This window comes from Macaca thibetana, chromosome 6 (genome assembly GCF_024542745.1).
Source record: "Macaca thibetana thibetana isolate TM-01 chromosome 6, ASM2454274v1, whole genome shotgun sequence".
In the NCBI taxonomy this organism is placed as follows: Eukaryota; Metazoa; Chordata; class Mammalia; order Primates; family Cercopithecidae; genus Macaca; species Macaca thibetana.
In genome coordinates, this window is record NC_065583.1 from 113,776,919 (window position 1) to 113,801,859 (window position 24,941).

General features: G+C 37.5%; 2 protein-coding genes and 1 non-coding gene across 11 annotated transcripts in view; 1 reads left to right on the top strand and 2 right to left on the bottom strand.

Moving 5' to 3' along the window:
* Positions 1-24,941, bottom strand: part of ERBIN (erbb2 interacting protein) — a 150,026-nt gene that overhangs the window by 110,867 nt on the left and 14,218 nt on the right. Inside the window, exon 1 of one of the 9 annotated variants that reach the window (XM_050793714.1) lies at positions 1,840-1,859. The exons of the other annotated variants lie outside the window; for them this stretch is intronic. The gene's annotated coding sequence lies outside the window, so the exon portion shown is untranslated. Of the gene's footprint in view, positions 1-1,839; positions 1,860-24,941 lie in introns of those variants that run through there. 9 annotated transcript variants of the gene reach the window in all.
* LOC126957791 (small nucleolar RNA SNORA76) lies at positions 7,338-7,472 on the top strand. The gene has a single exon (XR_007726956.1). It is a non-coding gene; the product is annotated as a small nucleolar RNA SNORA76 (small nucleolar RNA).
* Positions 8,867-12,904, bottom strand: LOC126956666 (U6 snRNA-associated Sm-like protein LSm8). The gene has a single exon (XM_050793796.1). The coding sequence runs from the start codon at positions 9,308-9,310 to the stop codon at positions 9,020-9,022; it is 291 nt and encodes a 96-aa protein (XP_050649753.1). The 5' UTR covers positions 9,311-12,904; the 3' UTR covers positions 8,867-9,019.

The following is a 24,941-nucleotide window of genomic DNA, read 5'->3' on the forward strand; positions in this document are numbered from 1 at the left end:
ATACAAAAATTAGTAGGGCATGATGGCAGGCGCCTGTAGTCCCAGCTACTCAGGAGGCTGAGACAGGAGAACTGCTTGAACCCGGGAGGCAGAGGTTGCAGTGAGCTGAGATTGGGCCACTGCACTCCAGCCTGGGCAATGAAGCGGGAGATCGTCTCAAATAAATAAATAAATAAAATTAAAATTAAATTAAATAAAAGTAATAATGCAAGTAATTCTGCCTATCTTCTTTACTCAATAAATGTAGGTCTTGTAACGAGTTTGACAGTGATGTCAATTTTCTTTTCCACAGAGCTTCTCAAAGTCTGATAACTGCACTTTGCTAAATGTTACTCTAGTACTTAATTATACTTTCCATACAAGAGAGGCACTGAACACAAGCCAAATATATCCTATTTGATATTCAGTGGAAGAAACAGTGACTTTTTCTTGAACCTATAGAAAATCCTCACCATGCCGGACAAAGATGTATAACGGTCTCCCCATCATGATACCTTCCATTTACACTGACTTTAGAACTTAATCCCTAACCAACAAGATGCCACTATTTTGCAGAATGAGGTCTGTGGTAGGTATAACATTTTCCACAAATTCTTTTACACTTCTCCCCTCAAGAGGTGAAATCTTCTTCCCCAACACTGGAATAAGAGCTGGTCTTAGTGACGTGCTTCTTAAAAACAAAATACAACAGAAGTGATGCTACACGACATCCAAGGCTAGGATAAAAAGGCTAATACAGTTGCCACTTAGGCTTTTGCCCTTTTCCTTTCATCCACTTGCCCTCTGAAACCAGCCACTTGCTGTAAGGAAACTCAAGTGTTACTGAGAAGCCACACGCAGGTGCTCTGGCTCATGGCCCCTGGCAACCATCTAACTGCAACCACATAAGAACTTGAGCAAGAACCAACTAGCTAAGCCAAGATAAGCCCTAGACCCATGATAGGTAATAATGATGACTCTTCTCGGTTTATAATATCACTAAGTTTCAGATGGTTTATTTCACAATAAATAATCGGCATAAGGTCTGATTAACCAAAAGCACCTTTGTTGGAAGAAACAATCATGCACTGCTTGACAGAATATGTTCTAAGAAATGCACTGTTTGGCAATTTCATCATTGTACAAACACCACAGAGTCTACTTACGGAAACCCAGATGGTATAACCTACTACACATCTAGGCTATATGGTGTAGCCTATTGCCACTAGACTAAGAACACGTACCACATGCTGATGTAGTGAATACAGCAGGCAACTATGACACAATGGTAAGTATTTGTGTATTTAAACGTACCTAAACATAGAAAAAGTACAGCAAAAATATGGTATAAAAGATTACAAAAAAAAAAAAACTAGTACACCTATCATAAATGGAGCTTGCAGGGCTGGAAACTGCTCTGGGTCAGTAGTGAGTGAATGTGAAAGTCTAGGACATTAATGTACACTACTGCAGACTTTATAAACACTTAAACTACGTAAATTTATTTAAAAATTTTTTTCTTTAATAATAAACCTTAGATTATAACTTTATAAACTTTTTCTTTTTAAAAAAATCTTAACTTTTGTAATAACACAGTGTAAAACACAAACACACTGTACAGCTAACCAGAATATTTTTTCTTTTTCTTAAGAGATGGGATCTCACTATGTTATCCAGGCTGGACTCAAACTCCTGGGCTCAAGCCTCCTAAGTAGTTGGGACTACCAGGCACACACTACCACACCCAGCTCCTATATCCTTATAAGTTTTTTTCTTTCTACTAAAAAAAAAAATTTTTTAACTTTTTAAACTTTCTTGTTAAAAACGAAAACACAAACACACACATTAGCCTAGGCCTACCCAGGGTCAGGATCATTACTATCCGTCTTCCACCTCCAAAGGTCTTCAGGGACAACAACACAACTGGAACTGTCATCTCCTATGATAACAATGCCTTCTTCTGGAATACTTCCTGAAGGACCTGTCATGGGATGATTTATAGTTACCTTTTTTTTTTTTTTTGACACAGAGTTTCACTCTTGCTGCCCAGGCTAGAGTGCAATGGTGCGATCTTGGCTCACCGCAGCCTCTGCTTCCCGGGTTCAAGCAATTCTCCTGCCTTAGTCTCCCGAATAGCTCGGATTACAGGCATGCGCCACCATGTCCAGTTAATTTAGTATTTTTAGTAGAGATGGTGTTTCTGCATGTTGGTCAGGCTGGTCTCGATCTCCCGACCTCAGGTGATCCGCCCGCCTCGGCCTCCCAAAGTGCTAGGATTATAGGCGTGAGCTACCATGGCTGGCCTACCTTTTTATATGGAGGAGCACACTCTAAGATAATAAAAGGTATCATACAGTAAATACATAAACCAGTAACAGCTGTTTACTGTCATTGTGAAGTACTGTGTACTGCACATAACTGTACTATACTTTTATACAACTGGCAGTGCAGAAAGTTTGTTTACACAAACATCAACACAAACCCATGAGTCATGTAATATACTATAAAATAAGTATATACCAGCTATATCACTAAGGAATATTTTTCAGCTCCACTATAATGTTATGAAACCAATATTGTTTATATAGTCTATTACTGACCAAAATGTCATTATGTGGCACATGACTATATATTAAACAATTTTACAGAAAATGTTCAACTCGAACGTAATTTCACATGAGAACATATACAGAAAAAGCCTAACATACCTTGTTATAGTAGAGGTTAACTGCATCGTCATTTTATTTGCATGTGATGATGCTTCAAGGGACACTATTTGATCCCATGGATTTATCAAGAGGATACAAGCATGAATATATACAAGATATATGGGCTTAATGAGCTTACATTCCAAGAAGGAAAAAACAATAGTAAATGATAAGAAAAATTCAGACTGTGTTAAGTGCCATGAACTAAAAACATATTAAGGGGAGAGGAATCAGAGGAAGAACAATTTCAGACAGAGTGAACAAGAGAAATCTCACTGAAGGTTAAATCTGATAAGAACTGGGCCAGGTGCAGTGGTTCACACCTGTAATCCCAGCACTTCATTCAGGAGGCTGAGATGGGCAAATCACTTGAACTTAGAAGTTCAAGACTAGCCTGGCCAACATGGTGAAACCCACCTCTACTAAAAGCACAAAACTTAGCCAGGCATGGTGGCACATGCCTGTAGTCCCAGCTACTTGAGAGGCTGAGGCAGAAGAATCGCTTGAACCCAGGAGGCAAAGGGTGCAGTGAGCCAAGATTGCCCACTGTACTCCAGCTTGGGCAAAAGAGTGAGACTCCATCTCAAAAAAAAACAAATCTGGTAAGAACAGCCTGTCACAGATCGGGAGAAAAGCAATCCAACCAAAGGAGAAGGTATAAATGCCTGGACGTGGGAACAAACACCAGCGTGACCACAGCATAATGAACACAGAAAGAATCATGTAAGATGACATCACAGAACCCAACCAGACCAAGTACCCACCTTATAAATCATAATAAGCAGTTTACATTTTATTGTAATCACAATGAGAATTCATTAGAGGGTTTTAAACAAGAAGAGTAATATCTAATTTAAGTTTTTAAAAGATTGTTCTGGCCAGGCACAGGGGCTCACGCCTGTAATCCCAGCATTTTGGGAGGCCAAGGCGGAAGGATCACTCAAGGTCAAGAGTTCAAAACCAGACTGGCCAACATAGTGAAACCCCATCTCTACTAAAAAAAAAAAAAAAAAAAAAAAAAAAAAACTATATACACACACACACACACACACACACACACACACACACACACAAAATTAGCTGGGCGTGGTGGCCTGCACCTGTAGTCCCAGCTACTTGGGAAGCTGAGGCAGAATTGCTTGAACCTGGAAGGCAGAGGTTGCAGTCAGTGGAGACTGTACCACTGCACTCTAGTCTGGGTGACAGGGTGAGACTCCATCTCAAAAAAAAAAAAAAGATTGCTCTGGCTGCTATATTGAGAAAGTGCTATAGAGAGGCAATATTAGTGCAAATGTCTACAGTACCTGAAAATCAATGCTTCTGCATAGGATAAGTGCCCTACAAACCTTGGCTATCATTATTATTGCTGTCATCATACACAACCCACGTTGTTGCACGTATATAGTTTTCCTTCCTCTGACAAAGTATATATTCCTTGAGGATAGAACTTCAGTAATCTTATATAAATGAGTATATCAGAATTAGAGATTTTACCAAACTACACTGTGTGTCCTCCAACCAGCAGGATTCTGCTCCAAAAGGCCTGGGACATAGTCAAGGCATGTACATGTTATGGGCTCCCCAGGGGATTCCAATATTGTGCCTTAAAACCACTAGTCAGCGCCATTCCTCTTCTACATCATCCTCTGATACAACGCAAAATCAATGTTTAACAGATTTCTAGAATTAATGACACACATGTTCAATTACGAAGTCGCTGCTTTGAAGCAAATGTAGTAAGAGGTTCACTACTGCTTAATTAGTTATATTGCAGGCCTCAAACAACCAGAGGTATTAACCTTCACCGAAATCCATCTAATATTAGAGTTTCATGGAACTCGACTTTCAACTTGAAAGAAAATACTCACACTGGCCAGGCGCAGTGGCTCACACCTGTAATCCCAACACTATGGGAGGCCGAGGCAGGCGGATCACAAGGTCAGGAGACTGAGACCATCCTGGCTAACACAGTGAAACCAAGTCTCTACTAAAAATACAAAAAATTAGACAGGCGTGGTGGCAGGCACCTGTAGTCCCAGCTACTTAGGAGGCTGAGGCAGGAGAATGGCTTTTATATTTAATACTCCGTGAGGCAGAGCTTGCAGTGAGCTGAGATCCCACCACTGCACTCCAGCCTGGGCCACAGAGCGAGACTCCATCTCAAAAAAAAAAAAAAGAGAAAATAGTCACACCAAAAATGCAAATCACTTATAAAAAAATAAAATTTGTCTATATTAAAATTTCACTACCAAATACAACTTAGCAGTGGTAAAGTAACATGGTAAAGTGGTAAAGTATACAACTTAGCATTGGTAAAGTAACGGCACATTCTCATTTATTTTCCGTAAGAATTTCATGTAAAGTAGTTTTTTTTGTTTGTTTTTGAGATCGAGTTTCCCTCTTGTCACCCAGGCTGGAGTGCAATGGCACCATCTCGGCTCACTGCAACCTCCACCTCCCGGGTTCAAGCGATTCTCCTGCCTCAGTCTCCCGAGTAGCTGGGATTACAGGTGCATGCCACCATGCCCAGCTAATTTTTTCGTATTTTTAGTAGAGACGGGGTTTCACCGTGTTGGCCGGGCTGTCATGTAAAGTTTTTAAAGCTCAAAAGCAAACTCTAGATATAGCTGAGAGTGATAACTTGAGAATTCCATTTGTTTGGTTGTATCCTACTCAAAGTTGCCAATTTAATATTATTCAGTTAATAGTTTCCAAATAATAACAACCAACGCATACAGGAAACTACTTTAGAAAGGAACAAAAGAATAAAAAACTAATTTATTCACCTTTATTTGGATGGATCTATGAGAATTATTGCTATGCAATAAAAAGCAATTCTAAAGTAGTTATCTTAACTAATTCCATCAAAAATTTATCTTTTAAAAAGTAATCAATCACATGATGAAACTTCTATGAATAATGGAATTATGACCTGATACTCAAATGAGACAAATGTATATTTTGTTGTTTTAAAAAATTAATCTCGGGACAGACAGATCATCTGGAAAACAAAAAAACCTTTAACTGGAAAAGATAATATCCTATGAACAACCACTGTAAGAATTACAAATCAGACGCATTAGACTAAATTAAACAATCCTAATTTCCAAAGTTTTAAATTTTAGAACCATTCTTAATTAGTATTACTAAACCAAACTGTTCATTGATTAACAATATCAGATTTAAAGGCTTTAATTAGAAGTGCATAGTTACACAGAGAATATTACAGTCATGGAAAAATAATTTTGCCAGTTCGAGTATTACTTGTTTACCTTTCTAACCTCACGATGAACCATATGTTTGAATAAAATTGTGGGCCCTGATGAAAATTACTAAAAAAGGGGGAAAATAATTTAAGATACTTAACTCCTCAGTATTAAATATAAAAGCAGGAATATGAAACACCTTCATTTATGAAATGTCTAAATATAAATATACCATCATTTAACACAATATATTACAGTAAAAAGCTATGGAGGTTTAGGCAGAACCATAGTGTACAAATTCATTGTTTCTTCTCTCACATTGCATAAGTCCTATTATTTGGTTTTAGTTATTCCACACCCAAATTACACACACACACACACACACACATATCTATAAACCTGTATTTTAAACTATGAAGCCTTACGGATAGATTCTGACATTTTTCTAGTAGCTCAATAGCCAATTTCTCCAATTTTCCAATAAAATTTCATAGTGGCAATTTAAGAAGAAAACAAGAAATGCTGAATCAAACACATTTTATATACATTTTGAGACACAAGTCAGGAAGGAAATCACTGACCTACAGAACTTTTGCATTCAAATGTAGAAACACTCTTGATTCTCTTTATTCAGATATCATCTTTAATATACATTATACATTTACAAACAATTGCTCTTCCATCCACATAGCTTTAAAAAATGTGACATACTCAAGCACTTTAGTAATTACTCTAACAGGCATTTCTTTCAGATATTAACTTAAAATATATACAACTTATAAGAAATCTTACTTGGTTTTACAACTCTCTGGTAAAACGTCAGACAACTAGCTTTCTGCAGCACCAAAAAGACACAGCACTATGTAAGGCACCTCATTAGTGACTCATCTGTATGCTCCCATGATACCAGCACAGGAATCATCTCAGTCAAATTGACCACTTACTCTCAAAACCAAAAAGTACCCTCCCCACCAAAGATACCTAAAATTCATCATCACACATTCTCTACCTCAAATGCAAAAGAAGTAGACTACAGAATAAGAGAACTGACCAAAAAAAGTTATCAATAGTCACACTTAATATTATAAAATAAAGCTGGAATGTCCTAATGGAAATAAGCCTGGATGGTCTTTATTAGACTCCCAAGCCCCTCAAAAACAGCATTTTCACTAACTTTAACTGCTAGCTAATGTTAACTTACAAGTCCATGGATCAACCCCAAATTAAAAACTCCTGCTCTTACTAATTATAATTAATATATTTACATTGGCAATAGAGATCTACAGTCCCTTATTCAAACTCTTCAGGCCAGTAGATGTGCTTCAGAACTGAGAATTTGGAAAATACTGCTGCAGAGAAGTATAATTTATAAATATTAGCTCTCATGGGAAAATGATATAAATAAACACCAATATTAGCCTCACATCGCAGTTCAGTGTAAGTCATATTTTATCAACCAAATGAATTAGGGAAAAAAGTTCATGCCCAGGGGTGAGGCTACAGTATCAGAACACTTGCTTGTGCATAACTAAGGCGACCTGCCCTCTTCAAGCAGCCCTTTTAATCGGGAGCAAAGCGAAGACAGCAAAAAAAGAGAAAAGTTCAATTTTCAGGAATTTCTGAATTTCAGAATTGCACAGAAGGAATTGTGGACCTAAAATTGGGATGTTTTAAGAAGGTTTTTATCAAATGTTTAAAATGTTTCCCTATTAATGGAAATTAAACACATATGGATGGGAAGGTTTAGGTAATTGAGACTGTCAGTAGTTGTCAAAAGAGTCGTTTTGAAAATACATGAGAACATTTTCATTGTCACAATGAATGGACTTGCCAAAGGCCAGTGATGGTTAATATCCTGTACCAACTTTTAAATGTCCTCCAGCCCTGAAGCTGAAAAAAATTTTACAATTATCTAAGCCTAGAACCTAACTGTACACATATAAAGACAAAGGGATGGAGTTTTTTTACACAGTAGTTTAATAGACTGTAAATTAAGGGAAGATTAAACTTGTTTGAAATTTTCCCAAGTGTTGTCTCTCCACTTGAAAAAATCTTGTCAAGGATAAGCAATATCTTTTTTTTTTTTTTCCACAAGGATGTAAATATTTTTCTGTTTTCTTCTCATCACAAAGATACACACTTTGGCCTATACATGAGTTGATCAGAAATTTTGTGGACTAGCCTGGAAATCTAAACACTACTTACAACATTGTTTCTATCAATTATTTAAAAAACTAAGTTGATGTCTTCTGAAATCAGGTTTATGGATAATGAACCACGGAAAATTGCTGACAATAATAGCTAGCACTACTTCAATATAAACTTAATTTACTCACATTTATAAACACTAATATTACAATTCTTAAAAATTAAAAATTGAAGACTACATGGAATCAATTTTTTTCACATAATATACTGTCTGTAAAATTCAACATTAATGTGTTCGTATTACTTTCATACCTAATCAATTGGGCATCAAGAGACTTTACCAATTATCTCTGTCAATTCTACCATTGCTAGTAATTCTTAATACTCAAGTTGGAATTTTGGGCCAATCTATTAAAACCTTGTTAGCATTTTTGTTTTCTCAAGCAAACATGTTTTTACCTACCCACACCTCTCAGTGCTAGAGAGCAACTTTTAGAAGCACTAGCAAACCACCACCAGTGGAATCGGATAAACGCCGGTGATTCAGATAACTCCAGGAAAGATTTACCCTCCTGTGATTTTCCTAAATATCAGGGAAAGAAAACACATATATCCTATACTACTAATGTTATTTGAATGCTTGGTTTACATAGCACACTAATTTCTCTTTTCCACTAGTTTCCATAAATACTAAAGTATCAAAAAGTACTACTTTTGGCTAAAAGTTTTCAAAATGACCATTATATTTTCACACTATTTAATTAAAAAAAGAAACCAAGCTACCAAACTTATATTCAGGCAAAAAAAAAAGAGTTTTTCTTTCCCCAATAAAATGTAGAAATATTTTAATTTACATATTACAATGAATCAATAAGGAGTCAAAATCCAGTTACACATTCATAAAAATTCCATATATCATCCTCAGAATAATCAGTTTCTGTACAAAGATTTACGGGTGTCCAAGTATGTAGTTTTTCCTCAGTGTGCTACAGAATTTAAAGGCTCTGCTCGAATATTCCCCAAATCAAGCACAGAATCTGTTTCTTCATCAATTTCTCCAATGACTGCAACGTTGTCACCTCTTACAATGTATAATCCCAGTACCACTTGCTTTACCCCCTGTGAAGAGCTGAATACTCGCTCATGGCTTTCATTCAAAATCAAATTAATGGTCTGGTCAAAACCTTTCAGTGTTCCCACAATCATTCTCCCATCAGATGTAATAACGGCAACAGTTCGGTTGACGTAGTTCTCCAAGGCGGGGGTCATGCTGCTCCGCCCGGCAGTTCGGGGTAACGCAGGGGGCAGGCGACAAGTAGAACTGAAAGGGCGCGCCAGAACCCGGCAGCGGTTCGCGCCTGCGGGCCGCAGCAAATATCGTGAGAGTTACTGCTTACAGCAATGCCTCTCTTAATTATAATTTGGTTGCCAATCTGCATGAGTAGCAGTTGCATTCATGATGAGCCTACATCCAAGGACAAAAGCATCATTCTCAACTCTGGCTGCACATGAGAACTATCTATGCCCAGGCCAACACCCTTAACCAATTAAATTAGAATCTCTAGAAGGCAGGACATAGGCATCAGTATTTTTGCTCTGTTTCATTGTTTGTTTTTGAGGTAAAGTTTATGTATAGTGAAATGCCGAGGTCTTAAGTCTACAACTCTATTGGAGTAACAAACACCCCAATCAAGATACAGGACATTTCCCCTACTCAGAAAGTACCCTCCTGCCCTACATCCAGTCAGTGCCCCCACTTTCCATAAGCAATCACTCCTCATATTTCTAATGCTATAGCCTCATTTCTGAACTTCATATAAACATAATCCATCACATAGTGTGTACTCTTCTGTACCTGACTTCTTTCACTAAACACAGTGTTTCAGAGATTCATTCATATTCATTTCATCAAGAAAAAAGTAGTTCATTCTTTTTGACTGCAGAGTAGTATTCCAGTGTATGAACACACTGCAATTTGTTTATCTGTTCTTTCTGTTGACCAACAGCGGAGTTGTTTTAATTTGTGGACTATTAAAGCTGTTATAAATCTCCCTATACATTTTGGGGACATGTTTTCACCTCTCTCGAGCAAATACCTAGGAGTGGAACTGGTACAGCTGTATGTTTAATTTTAAAAGAAACAGGCATCAACTTTTTTTTACGGTTCCAGGTAACTCCAATGCAAAAAGCCTTTATGTTTTCTAATGTGGTCATGGCAAAGTATTCTAACATTTTTGTCTGTCCCATGTTTTCTGTTCCAGTCAAGAAAAAATTATGTTGCATTTTCTTTTTAAATCCTTTGTATGGGTTGGAAGATTATACTACCTATGAATTTCACTTGAAACAGAAAAAAGGGGCATTTAAATATATACGCTGTATAAAAGGGGGCACAGAGTCATAAGAGTCATATGATTTGAGAACCAGATGAATTTGACTGAATCTGTCACCAGAAAAATAAAAATTTATGTATAATTCCAATGTCGTATTCCATTTGTATTTGAGAACTATGAAGTCCATCCTCAGAATACTTACAAGTCCACAGACCAACCCCAAATTAAAATCTCCTGCTCTTACATTAAATTCTATGAATCTTGACTTCACTGTGTGTAAGATGACCAAAGATAGAAATCATAAAATATATTAAACTACATAAAACATATGACAAAGGACACTATCAATTGTGTTATTAAAAGTTATGAAATTAAAGAATCTAAATATTAAGACTTCTTCTAAATCAATAAGAAAAAGATGGCCTCCACAGAAAAACGAAAAAAAGGGCAATAAACACATGACTCCTAAAATGAAATAAAACCAGCCAGAATATTTAAGATGCTCACCTCATTAGATGAATTTTTAAGTGATCAAATTACCATTATTTCCATCAGATTGACAATTTAAAAAAAAAAAAAAAAACTCGTAACACCACGTGTTAGCTAGCATTATATAGACACATCTATTATCACACTCTTAGTGGAGGCATACAATAGTATAAATGTCCTTGATGACAATTTGACAACATGTATACATAAAGTTAATGTATACATGTATACGCAATGTCTACTTTTAAAAATTTCTCCTTAGAAAGTACAGATGCTCCTTGACTTATGATGGGAGTTACATACCGATAAAATAATTTCAACTTATAATAGGTTTAAGTAAAAAATGCATTTAATACACGTAACCTACCAAACATCATAGCTTACTCTAGCCTACTTTAAGCACACTCAGAACACTTACATTAGCTGCAGTTGGGCAGAATCACTAAACACAAAGTCTATTTTATAAGAAAGTGTTGAACATATCATGTACTCTACTGAATACTGTATTGAAAATGAAAAACTGAATGGTTGTATTGGTACTCAAAGTAGGATTTCCATTGAACATGTATTGCTTCACACCACCATAAAGTCAAAAAATCCTAAATTGAACCATCCAAAATTGGGGACAATCTGTACTAAAAAATCAACTAGACATATGTACCAGAGTTTCACAAAAAGGGTTAAATTATAATAGCAAAAAATAATGGGAGAGGGTGCTAAATAAATATACCTTAGTAGTGGTTGGTTAAATATAGTCTGACTCATCCAAGCAACTACATTCTAAGCTGCTTGTAATATTATTACCATACACAAAGAGCAGCACGGTTATACTACCTTGAAGAAGGCCAGGCATGATGGCTCACACTTGTAATCCCAGCACTTTTCAAAATCCCCGTTTTAGGTGTATTGTGAAGATCACTGGTGATGTGACAATGTCATTTCCAAGTGGAATTATTAAAGTCTTCACCAGAAATTCAACTCCAGCTATGTTGTGCTTCAGGGTGAAAAAATATCAGCAGACTAGAGCAGATTCTTCCAAATGCACAACTTGTGTTCAGGTTTATACACCTTTTGTTTTGAAGGTTGAAATTTCTTTTTAAGAAATTTTTTCCTGCCAGGGGCAGTGGCTCACCCCTGTAATCTCAACAATTTGGGAGTCTGAGGCAGGTGGATCACTGGAGCCTAGGAATTCGAAACCAGCTAGGCAACATGGCAAAACACCACCTGTACCAAAAAAAAAAAAAAAAAAAAAAGTACAAAAATTAGCTGGGCGTGGTGGCGCGTGTCTGTAGCCCCAGGCTGAGGTGGGAGAATCGCTTGAGCCTGGGAGGCAAAGGTTGCAGTGAGCTGAGATTGCGCCACCACTGCACTCCAGCTTGGTGACAGAGCGAGACTCCATCTCAAAAAAAAAAAAAATCTTAAATGCTGTATGATTATTAATCACCCCAGTTCAGTGAAAAGATAAGTAAATGAATGCATGCATGCATGCTATATGGGCATTTAAAAAACATCACCACTACCACCACACACACACACACACACCCCCAAAGGACCTTCATTTCTGATCCCCAACTACCACAGGATTCAATAATGTAGTAGACACTCTACCACAGAGAGCACTCCTAATATCTAACAACAGCCACATTCTAACATAACATTAGACAAATGTGAACTCTTCTTGCTATACAGTGGTCTCCCCTTGTTAGGGGGTGACTACATTCCAGATCCCTCAGAATACACCTGAAACCACAGATAGTGTCGAACTCTATATATACCATGTATTGTTGCTCTAATAACTGAAACAGCTACTACTAAGTGACTAATGGGCGGGTATCATATATGGATATGCTAAACAAAGGGATAATTCACATCTTGCCCTGGATGGTGCAAGATGGCACAAGATTTCATCACTCTAGTCAGAACAGCATGCAATTTCAAACTTATGAATTATTTCTGGAATTTTCCATTTAATATTTTTGGACTGTAGTTGACTGCGGGTAACTGAAATTGCAGAAGGCAGAGCGTCATGTAAGGGAAAACCATTGTAGTTCCCTCCACACATCATTATTACCCAACTGTCAGTGAGCAAACTAAACCCAACTTGCAGCTACTGTGTTCTTTGGTCACCACAGTTTTAAAAGGAGTAGCTGGTAGGGAAGTAAAGAGTGTAGGGAAACCAACATTCTGAATTCTAACAACTTACTGACCTGAAGTTACCTCTTGTCCGATAGCCAAAATCACCTGGGATATGAGAAAATTTTCTCAAAGAAACACATATATCAATCTATATTCTGATGTTTTTTTTTTTTTTTTCTCGGTTTTGTTTTGTTTTTTTTGAGATGGAGTCTGTCGCCCAGGCTGGAGTGCAATGGCACAATCTTGGCTCACTACAACCTCTGCCTCCCAGATTCAAGTGATTCTCCTGCCTCGGCCTCCCAAGTGGCTGGGATTATAGGCATCCACCACTGCGCCCAGTTAATTTTTCTATTTTTAGTAAAAATGGGGTTTCACCATGTTGGCCAGGCTGATCTTGAACTCCTGACCTCAAGTGATCCACCCACCTCGGCCTCCCAAAGGGCTGGGATTACAGGTATGAGCCACCATCCCCGGTCCCCCAGAGTTGATTTTCTTTTCAAGAAGCAGATTACAACAATTGAGAAGCAATGCCAAAAGCTAAAAAAATTCAATGTTGCTAATTCAGCACATACTTTGTAGACACAAAAATTCCTAAATATTCTCAGTGGCCCCCATATTTGCTACACAATTGGTTGGCATTTTTTTTAAATCCGAACCATTTTAAAACATTTTTTAACATAAAAGTCCTAAGAATCTATGGTGCACTTTTTGTTTTGTTTTGTTTTTATAAGATGGAATCTCACTCTGTTACCCAAGCTATAGTGCAAGAGGGGCAATTTCAGCTCACTGCAACCTCTGCCTCCCGAGTTCAAGCGATTTTCCTGCCTCAGCCTCCTGAGTAGCTGGGATTACAGGCGCCCACCACCATGCCTGGCTAATTATTGTATTTTTAGTAGAGAAGGGGTTTCACCATGTTGCCCAGGCTGGTCTCAAACTCCTGACCTCAAGTGATCCCCCCACCTCAGCCTCCCAAAGTGCTGAGATTACAGGTGTTAGCCACTGCACCTGGCCCACAATGCGTATTTTTTTTTTTCAGTTCTGAAAAACCTCATTCTTTGAGCAAAGATATTCCTGCTAAAACTGTTTCACATTCAATTATTAAACTTTTTTGGGACATGCCAACCTCAATAAATAATCACATTTGTAGTATATTTATCAAGTGCTATATATTCATAAAAGCAAATTAACACAAAAAAGAAACAGTATGAAGTAGTATTTACAGGACTATGAAAAAAATCAAACTAAAATGTTACAATGTTTATCATTTTCATTAAATTGAATCCTCAAATGTGATGTACTCAGGTCCATATGTAACCAAAACTGGACTGGCAAGATTAAGTCTGACATGTAACAAAGGGCTCCCTCACTTTCTAATACAGTATAGTACTCTCATCTGTTACTCTCATCTCTTGTACAACATACTTTCCCAAGAGTCAATGCACAGACTAAAATGACTAATTTTCACCAATTCCTACATGTTTTTCAAGCACAGGACACAACCTCTGCAACAGGAGTTGCAGCTCAGCTTTTCTTCCTTCTCCTCTCCCCCACAGATTATTTTCAAAATTTATTGAAAATAATCGAGAACAATCTGAGGTGAGAGTAGAACAATCTGGGGGCGGGAGGGTAGATTACATGCACTTTTAATATATCATCTCAATCAAAGACAAGTTGATTCCCTCCACACATCATTATTACCCAACTGTCAGTGAGCAAACTAAACCCAACTTGCAGCTACTGTGTTCTTTGGTCACCACAGTTTTAAAAGGAGTAGCTGGTAGGGAAGTAAAGAGTGTAGGGAAACCAACATTCTGAAATCAGTAAGTTTTACATTTTAAAAAAGAATCCAGGTCTATAATGTCTGGAGGAGGGGGGGTCTAATTTCATGTACAGGCACAAAAGAATGTCGAATTAATGTTCTACAATCCCCCACAGCCTAAACATTCCTAGCTTATATGCAATATGAGACGTGTTGGCTTTTGAATGTGCCACCTCTGCTTTATAGCTAAGGACAGACAACCAAAAACTATTCCCAGATAATCCATGTCTTAATATCAGTAAGCTTCTAGTTTCAAAACAACTGGAAAGAAAAAGTTCACTTGGGTGGCTGAGTAAAGTTGAACTATCAAGAAAAGCTTAGGAAATAACTGAAATCAAATCTCCCCACAATGTTTGCATTATATATTTTTTAAAAGCATAATAAATCCCAGTTGAATTTTCCCAAGGTAGAGTATTGTGACTTAGATGACCATTGTAGTTTTCAAGAAACAGAAACGTAGCAACATGAATCCCTTAGACCTAAACAACAGTGGCTCCAGCCCTGGATTCCTTGAGTTACGGGGTACCACTCCAGCTATACAACCCTCCCCATGAAGCAAGGAGTCTACTGCGCCAAGAGGACTTGTCTAACTGGAGCACATGTTTCATCCCCTAACGCTACATCATTCTGTGGGTATGCAGGAACCTAAAATATCTGCCCAGACAGCCCTCAACAAGCTTCCAAAGCCTCTTTCACCAGATCAGTCCTCCAGAAAGAAAACTATACCAACTAGACTCTTGTATCCTTAGGCTTGAAGGCTACCAAGAGGCAACTGTATGCAGAGGGTGTGAACAGAGTTGAACATGTTGCTTGGGATGTCTATATAGGTCTGCCGAAATACTCAATTGTGGTAACAAGCAGTGAAGAAGGGAGAAGCAGAGAGGGCTGTGGACCAGAAGCCAGACAGTAACTTTCTACCACCACAGTTTGACACGAGAAACTCCAAAGAGTTTGAAAACACTAAATTCTAACCTGGCCTCCCAGGGTCTTATTATGGTATACTTATGAAGGAAGGAGGACGAAACTTTTTTTTTTTTTTTTTGGCAAGTTCTTTCTTAAGATTGATTTATAACTTTTAAATCAGACGTACAGTATATGAGACTTCATTTGTACTCTTGTTCCTAGACCCACAAAAGCTAAGGGCAAGCATGTCTGAAAGGCTTATTTCTCTGAATCACCTCAATCTAAATAAAGCACTTAGATAAGATCCTTTAAGCTAATAGTATTCACTAAACTGTAAACCACAAGTTCTATGAGTTTCAAATTAAGACAAATTAATATACAAGGTATCTGTAAAGTCAAGAAGCATAAAAAATTTTAAAGTATGCTAGCTACATATTCATATAACATGCTCATTATGTTTTTCTTCTATTTCCATATACCTTTTCAGGGAAAGTATCTCTAAGTTTAAATTGTTAATCCAACAATTTAAAGTAAGTCCAATTGTTAATCTAGGGAAAAAAAAAAGTAAAACAAATACACAAGCCAGGAGCAGTGGCACCAACCCATGGTCTCATTATAGTCCCAGCTACTTGGCAGGCTGAGGTGGTAAGATTACTTAGGGCCAGGAGTTTGAAGCTGCAATGCACCATGATCATGCCTATGAATAGCCACTGAACTTGTGCCTGGGAAACACAGTGAGAGCCCCTCTCTTTGAAAACTAAAAATAAAAAGTACAATACAGTATTTAACCTGTTATTCCAGGCTTTGTGGACTCTCTGTAGTGTATCTATTGTGCTTCCCCCCGCCCAGATTAATAGAATATACTGCTTCAAATTCAGCACCAGTGAAGGGGTCTGGAAGTGGGGGGGAAAAAAAAGCTAATGATTCTTTATGTGAAAATATAACAGATATAAAAACAAGAGTATCGTGTGTTTTCTGACTTTTCAGGTATATTGTACAACTACACTTAGGGCCATCTGTCTGGGAGTCATCCCACAGAACATGAGTCCTAACGTCTGAAATGTATTTACATCCTATTGGGAAAATCACACAAGTAGAAAATCTATAAATGCAGATTCAAACTTGCAAAGGTAAATCCATGATGACATGTAGTCCAAAACTTGCGACAGTTCCAAGAGAAAGACAGGAAAATTAACATCATAAGGCACTTAACAGCATACATGTGTCAAACACAAATGAATCAGTCTTGATACAACCTCCAATTAAATTTCAGCAAAACATCACTTTTTATATGAATTTGGTATTAATGAAAATTTAAATGTTATAGTTTATATATAATTAACTTGTGCTGTTATAATTGTACACAGTCTAAAAACAAGGATTTTATACATAGCTTTATGAATGGAGATATTTAAGTACCATTATTTTGAAAATTCAACATTGAGGTGGTATTCCTTGATTTTTTGTTTTTCATTTAATTAAGGTCAAAAGTTTACAAAAGTTATAAAAGTTTAGGGAAAATTAAAATAGTTATGGTGACTAAGCCTACTGAATTACCACTCATTGCAAGGGTCTCTGCAGAGGACCTAAAAATACACAATATTTCTAACTTCAAAATTACAGAAGTTATTTAACTGAACGTATCAAGGCCTCACGCCAGATTTATCATTCAACTGAAATTCTTTATCTTAATATTATTTTTTCATTCACATAACAAATACTTATTGAGCACTTATTATGTGCCAGATACTGCTCAAGGTTGTGAGGTAGAGAACAAAGCTAAAATTCCTACCCTCATGAAACTTATTTCTAATGCAAGAGAGAGATACGCAATAGTCTAACTAGTCTAAATAACTACATAAGGTAAACTGCCGGAGAGGGAAAAAGATGTGAAAAATACTTAAGAGGCCAGCAGTCTTTAGAATTAGCATATCCCTCATCATACCAATTTTATGTTCACTTGAAAAATTCACTAATGGGGTTAAACTGAGGGCTTCCACTGGCGTGTCACCAGCATTTAGTCTCTATATAAAATCCAGCTACAGTCAAGCACACACTTGATTGGTAATCAGTACCTTCACAAAATCTACCTTCTAATGTAACAGCACAGCAAGAATCGGGATCCAGAACCATCTTATAGATCAAATGAATTTCAAAAGTGTAAAGTGACTGTATTTCATTGCCCCTTTTTACTATTCTTTAATGGCTTAAGTTTTTACATGAACTAGATATAAGCCCTCTTACTATGCCATATTCTCTTTCATATGTCAATGACATACTCCTTAAAAGACAACTGATCCTACAGGAAAAAAAATTACATATGAATGCTAAAATTACTAGTCAAACCTTTAGGGAGAAATAGTATTAAAATATCTCCCCGAAAATATCTATGTGGTGGTTTAAACATGCCTGCAAATTATTTGGTACTTCTCTCTCAGGAAGGCAGAGTTTAGTTCCCCTCACCCTAAGGGTGAGCTGGGCTTCTAACAGATACATTACGGAAAGGTAAAAATAGTAGCAGTGGAGAAACCTGGCAGAAACCACCTTACCCAAGTGACCAAAGTTCAAATCACCAGTAATAAATAATGTTAATATCATATACTCTTCTTGATATGGTAAGAAGAGCACTTCCCTTGTGTGATATTCTTCCTAAAAATCCACAATCTAGTATAATCAAGAAAAAATCAGAAAAACCCAAACTTAGGAACATTCTACAAAATATCCAACCAGTACTCTTCAAAAATCAAAGTCATGAAAAACAAGGAAACACTAAGAAATTGTCAGATTGGAGGAAACTGAAGACCTGAGGCCGGGCGTGGCGGCTCACGCCTGTAATCCCAGCACTTTGGGAGGCCAAGGTGGGCGGATCACGAGGTCAGGAGATCAAGACCATCCTGGCTAACACAGTGAAACCCTGTCTCTACTAAACATACAAAAAATTAGCCGGGCGTGGTGGCAAACGCCTGTAGTCCCAGCTACTCGAGAGGTTGAGGCAGGAGAATAGCTTGAATCTGGAAGGTAGAGGGTGCAGTGAGCTGAGATCGCGCCACTGCACTCCAGCCTGGGTGACAGAACAAAACTCCATCTCAGGGGAGGGGGGAAACACCTGAAAACTGGGCTGGGCAGACATTTTAAGTTCCTGCATATTTTAGTGGCTCATGCCTGTAATCCCAACACCTTGGGAGACCTAGGCAGGAGGATCATTTGAGGCCAGGAGTTTGAGACCAGCCTGAGCAAGATGGCAAAACCCTGTCTCCACAAAAACGAAAATTAAAAAAATAAAAAACATAAAACTAAATACAACATGGTCTCTTACACTGGATCCCAAAATAGCAAGAGGACATTTGTGGAAAACTTGATGAAATTCAATAAAACTCTGTAGTTTAATTAATAGTATTTTATCAAGGTTAATTTCTTAGTTTTGATAAATGTACCATGTCTATATAAGATGTTGATACATAAGAATCCTCCGGACTATTTAGCAGTTCTTCTAGAAATATATAATCACTTCAAAATAAACTTTTTCTAAAGGACAACTAATCCAGGTATTTAACTTATTGTGAAAAAGGAATGGCTGAACATTAGCTAGAGGAATTATGTCTGACAGCAGCACTCATATCCCAACATTCAACCATTTGGTGTCAAACAACACTTCACCTCCTTCAATGACCAGAAAGTGGGGTTTTCTGCTTGTTTTTTAGCTAGTACAGTCAAACAAAGTGAGACACTACTCTGCTCGACATTAAATATTTCCTGGAACTAGGACTGAGACTCAGTATTTTTTTTACAGCACAGATGTGATTGGTAACTATTAGAAAGCCTGAAAATCTCCTCATATTCTTTGGTGTTTCAGGGGTCTTCAAAGCACTTGCATTAAGTGCCAGGAGTAGATCTATACCTGACTCCTGAATAAACTATAAACTTCATAATAATAGCAAGTAGCCCTTGTGGAGAAGAAAGGGACTTCTACATAAATATATATTATTTCTCAACTTTCTTAATATGATACTAAACATACCATTTCCTCAACTGATTTTGCATCAAGAAGCAAAACATGGCCAGGCACGGTGGCTCACACCTGTAATCCTAGAGCTCTGGGAGGTCAAGGCAGATGGATCACCTGAGGTCAGGAGTTCGAGACCAGCCTTGCCAACATGGTGAAACCCCGTCTCTACCAAAAATACAAAAATTAACCTGGCATGGTGGAAAATCCCTCTAATCACAGCTACTTGAGAGGCTGAGGCAGGAGAATTGCTTGAACCTGGGAGGTGGAGGTCGCAGTGAGCTGAAATGGGGCCAGTGAACTCCAGCCTAAGTGACAGAACAAGACTCCGTCTCAAAAAAAAAAAGCAAAAACAGAATTCCAGTATTGATCCTCTCAGTAGGAAGTAAAGTCCTGAAATTGTCTGTTACTCAGGTAGCAAAAATCAAAATTAGAATGATGATGTTTAGAGGGGTAAGCAATACTGTTTCCATAAATGGCTATGTCTATGTTATCTTTAGGTCAAGTTAGAAACAAAAAAATCTACCCTTGTAAACTTCATTAGCCTATCTTCACATATAATTTATCTTCTCTGAGTGTTTTGTATATTTTACCCTTCTCTTTTTATTTAAATAGAAAAAAAATCAGCTGGACGCAGTTGCTCACACCTTTAAAGTCCAGCACTTTGGGACGCTGAGGCAGGAGAATCATTTGAACTCAGGAGTTCGAGACCTGCCTGGGCAACATAGTGAGACCTTGTCTCCACTTAAAAAAAAAAATTAGCCAGTCATTGTAGCCCGCACTTGTAGTCCCAGCTACTCGGGAGGCTGAGGCAGGAAGATTGCTTGAGCCTGGGATACCCAGGCTGCAGTGATCAACCCACTGCATTCCAGCCTCGGACACAGAGCAACATCCTGTCTTAAAAAAAAAAAAAAAAAAAAAAAAAAAAAAAACTCACGAAAAAGACCTTGACAGCTATAGAATATGTGCTGTAAAATCGTTCTCAACAACACTGCCCATTCATTACTCAATAGCTCTTACATAAACAATGCGCACTTTAGAAATTATTTAAGTTTTTTTTTTTTTTGAGATGGAGTTTCGCTCTTGTTGCCCAGGCTGGAGTGGAATGGCGTGATCATGGTTCACTGCAACCTTCACCTCCGAGGTTCAAGTGATTCTTCTGCCTCAGCCTCCTGAGTAGCTGGGATTATAGGCGCCTGCCACCATGCCTGGCTAATTTTTGTATTTTTAGTAGAGACGAGGTTTTGCCATGTTGGCCAGGTTGGTTTCAAACTCCTGACCTCACATGATCCACCCGCCTCGGCCTCCCAAAATGCTGGAATTACAGGCGTGAGCCACCACACCCAGTTTATTTAAGATTTAATGCAAGAAAAATATTTGTCTTTTCTGGAGAATTTGTGACATATTTCTTCATTTAGGGTAATGAAAACTCTGGCTCCCAGGAAGCTTAGCTAAATTTGATGTTTTATCACAGCAACTTAATTACTTAAAAGTGATACATTTCTTCACTTCTTTCCTTGGATCTGATTTTCTACTTCTATTAACTATGTGTTTACATCCTATTAAGTGTCACCTCAAATCTCATCTGTAAGGAGAAATGTTAAAAATAATAATGAAATTGAACATACAGGGATCCTATTTTAAATGATTCTACTGAAAATACAAAAATTATCCAGGCATGTGGTGGCATGTGCCTGTAGTCCCAGCTACTCAGGAGTCGGAGGCAGGAGAATCGCTTGAACCAGGAAGGTGGAGGTTGCAGTGAGCCAAGATGGCGCCACTGCACTCCAGCCTGGATGACAGAGACTCCATCTCAAAAAATATGGATCACAGACGGAAATGCAAAACTATAAAACTTTCAGAAAAATGCACAAGGGAAACTTTTCAGGATACAAAAATAGCCAAAAAGTTCTGGACTTCACAACAGAAGCACAATCCATAAAAGAATAATAAATGGGATTTCATCAAAATTTAAAAACTTTTGTTCTGCAAAAGATGCTGTCAGAATTAAAAGACAAGGTATGGAATGGGAGAAAATACCTGCAAACTATATATCCAACAAAGGATCCATATAAAGAACTCTCAAAATTCAGCACTTACAAACAAAAAAAAAAAATCCAGTTAGAAAATGGGCAAAAGATACGAAGAGAATATACAGATGTTGAATAGCACAGGAAAAGATGTTCAACATATTAGCCATTAGGAAAAGGCTACCATGAAATACCATATATTTCTTCTCTATAAGAATAGTTTTTAAAACAGTCAAAACAGAACAAAAAAACAACCAATTGCTGGCTAGGATGTGGAAAAACTAGATCCCTCATACACTGCTGGTGGAAATGCAAAACAGTACAGCCACTGTGGAAAACACTCTGGCAGTTTGTATCCCATACAACGCAGCAATCATACTCATACTTTTATCCCAGTGAAAACTGGGATGTTCACAGAAAAACCTCTACATGAATATTCACAGCAGCTTTGTTTCTAATAGACAAAAATTGACAACAATCCAGATGACCTTCAACATGAAATTATTCAACAAATTGGTAGTACACGGATGCCATGGAGTACTACTCAATAAAAATGAACAAATTATAGCTATAAGCAACAACTCTGGAATCTTCCAAGTAAAAAGCCAGTCCCAAAAGTCACACACTATATGACTCCATTCACTCCTTCATTTATTCATTCATTTATGAAACTGAGTCTTGCTCTGTCACCCAGGCTGGAGTGCAGTGGTGTAATCTCAGCTCACTGCAGCCTCGACTTCCTGGGATCAAGCAATATCCCCATCTTAGCCTCCTGAGTAGCTGAGACTGCGGGCACACACCACCACACCCACCTGATTTTTGTATTTTTGTAGAGACAATGTTTCACCATGTTGCCCAGGCTGGTCTTGAACTCTTGAGCTCAAGTGATCTGCCCGTCTCAGCCTCCCAAAGTGCTGGGATTACAGGCATGAGCTACCATGCCCAGCCTGATTCAATTTATATGACATTTTTGAAAAGACAAAATGCAAGGGGTAAAGGGAATATAGGAGGGAGATGGGTGTAGTAGCAAAAACAAACAAACAAACAAAAAAAACAGGTGATCCTTGGGATGAGGGAACTATTCTGTGTCTGACTACCAAAATTCCAATATCCTGGTTGTGAAATTATACTATAATTCTGCAAGATATTACCACTTGGGGTAACTGGATAAAAGAGACACAAGACCTCACTGTAGTAGTTCTTAAAACTGTATGTGAATTTATAGTTATCTCAAAATAAAAACTTAATTTCAATGAGAAATCTGAAGTGAAACATATTTATAAACTGGTAGTAGAGAGATCTGAATTTTAACTTTATTTTTATTTTAAAACGAAAATTAGCTAAGGCAACTAAAATATCCAATAACAATTAGAAAACTACATAAAACAGTTTCTATATTTAAGTTTTAAACTGAATGGCTAAGCAGTTTTTAAATTATAAATCCAAAGACACTTTTTGAGAGAGGAGAAAAAGGGTGCAGTGTTTGAAATATGGCAGGCAACATGGACCCAAAACAAATTATCAGCACCATAAAGGACCTCCTAGATCTCCATCAGGCTCATCCTGGATGAAGAAATTTATGTGAAAATGAGAAATGACCAAGAACTTAAAAGCAGATTACAGGCATGTGATCAACATTTAAATGACGTTGGAAGAAACTGTGACTACTATAGAAACTGATGAAGAAACAGATAAAGAGATATATAAATCAATGAATATTCCAACATTCTTTGTCCATGGAGATGGTGTTATAGTAGTTGCCTTCCACTGACAGCCGGCTGAAACAAGGAATTTATCCTGTATAAAAAATACAAGACTTGGTACAATGGCCTATTTAAATGTGTAAGACATTCAAAAGAGAAACCTGCATACATTTTGAAATAAATGATTCCAGGATTCTTCCACTCCTGAACTGAGAAGATCTGCAGATAACTCACAACTTCCTAAGCTAAGAGGTATTTTTATTTTTCTCCAACTATTCCAATAAATGTGACCAAGATACCGAATTTTTTCAGTTCATTTGCTCCACTGTTCTTACAATTTCTTTTTTTCTTTAAATTTGATGTTTGCTTTTTGATTTAAAAAAAAAAAAAAACTATCAAGAGAGTAAAAATAAAACCCATAGAATGGGAGAAAATATTTGCAAATCATGTATCTAATAACAGACTAGTATTGAAAATATATAACTACTACAATTCAACAACTAAAAAACAACCCAATTCAAAAACAATGAAAGAATTTGAATAGTCATTTCTCCAAAGATATACAAATAGCCAACAAGGACATATGAAGATACTCAACATCTCTAATCATCAAGGAAATGCTAATCAAAACCATAATGAGGCCAGGTGCAGTGGATCACACCTGTAATCCCAAGACTCTGGGAGGCCAAGGTGGATCACATGAGCCCAAGAGTTCGAGACCAGCCTGGCAAACACGGTGAAACTCCATCTCTACTAAAAATACAAAAATTAGCATGGTGGCACATGCCTATAGTCCCAGCTACTTGGGAGGCTGAGGTGGGTGGATTGCTTGAGCGTGGGAGGAAGAGGAGATTGCAGTGAGCCGAGACTGCACCACTGCACTCCGGCCTGGGTGATAGAGCAAACTCTGCCTCAAAAAAAAAAAAGCAAAAACCAACAACCACCATGATGAGATACCACCTCACACCCATTAGGACTGTTATTATCCAGGAAACAAAATAGCAAATGTTGGTGAGGATGTAGAGAAACTGGAACTCTTGTATACTTCTGGTGGAAATATATAATAGTATAGCCACTGTGGAAAACAATATGGTGGTTCCTAAAAAAATACATATATATATATACACACACATACATATACACTAAACATAGAATTACCATATGAGCCAGCAATTCCGCTTCTGTGTATATATCCAAAAGAAGTGAAAGCTGGGTCTCAAGGAGATATTTATCGACCCATGTTCATACAGCATTATTCACAATGGCTAAAATGTGGCATCCACCCAAGTGTCTACCCACAGATGAATGGATAAGCAAAATGTGGTATATACATACAATGGAGTATTATTTGATCTTAGGAAGGAAATTCTGACATATGCTAAAACACAGATGAACCTTGAGGACATTATGCTAAGTGATTTACGAGGTACTTAGAGTAGTCAAAATAATAGACACAGAAAGTTAAATGGTAGCTGCCAGGGGCTAGG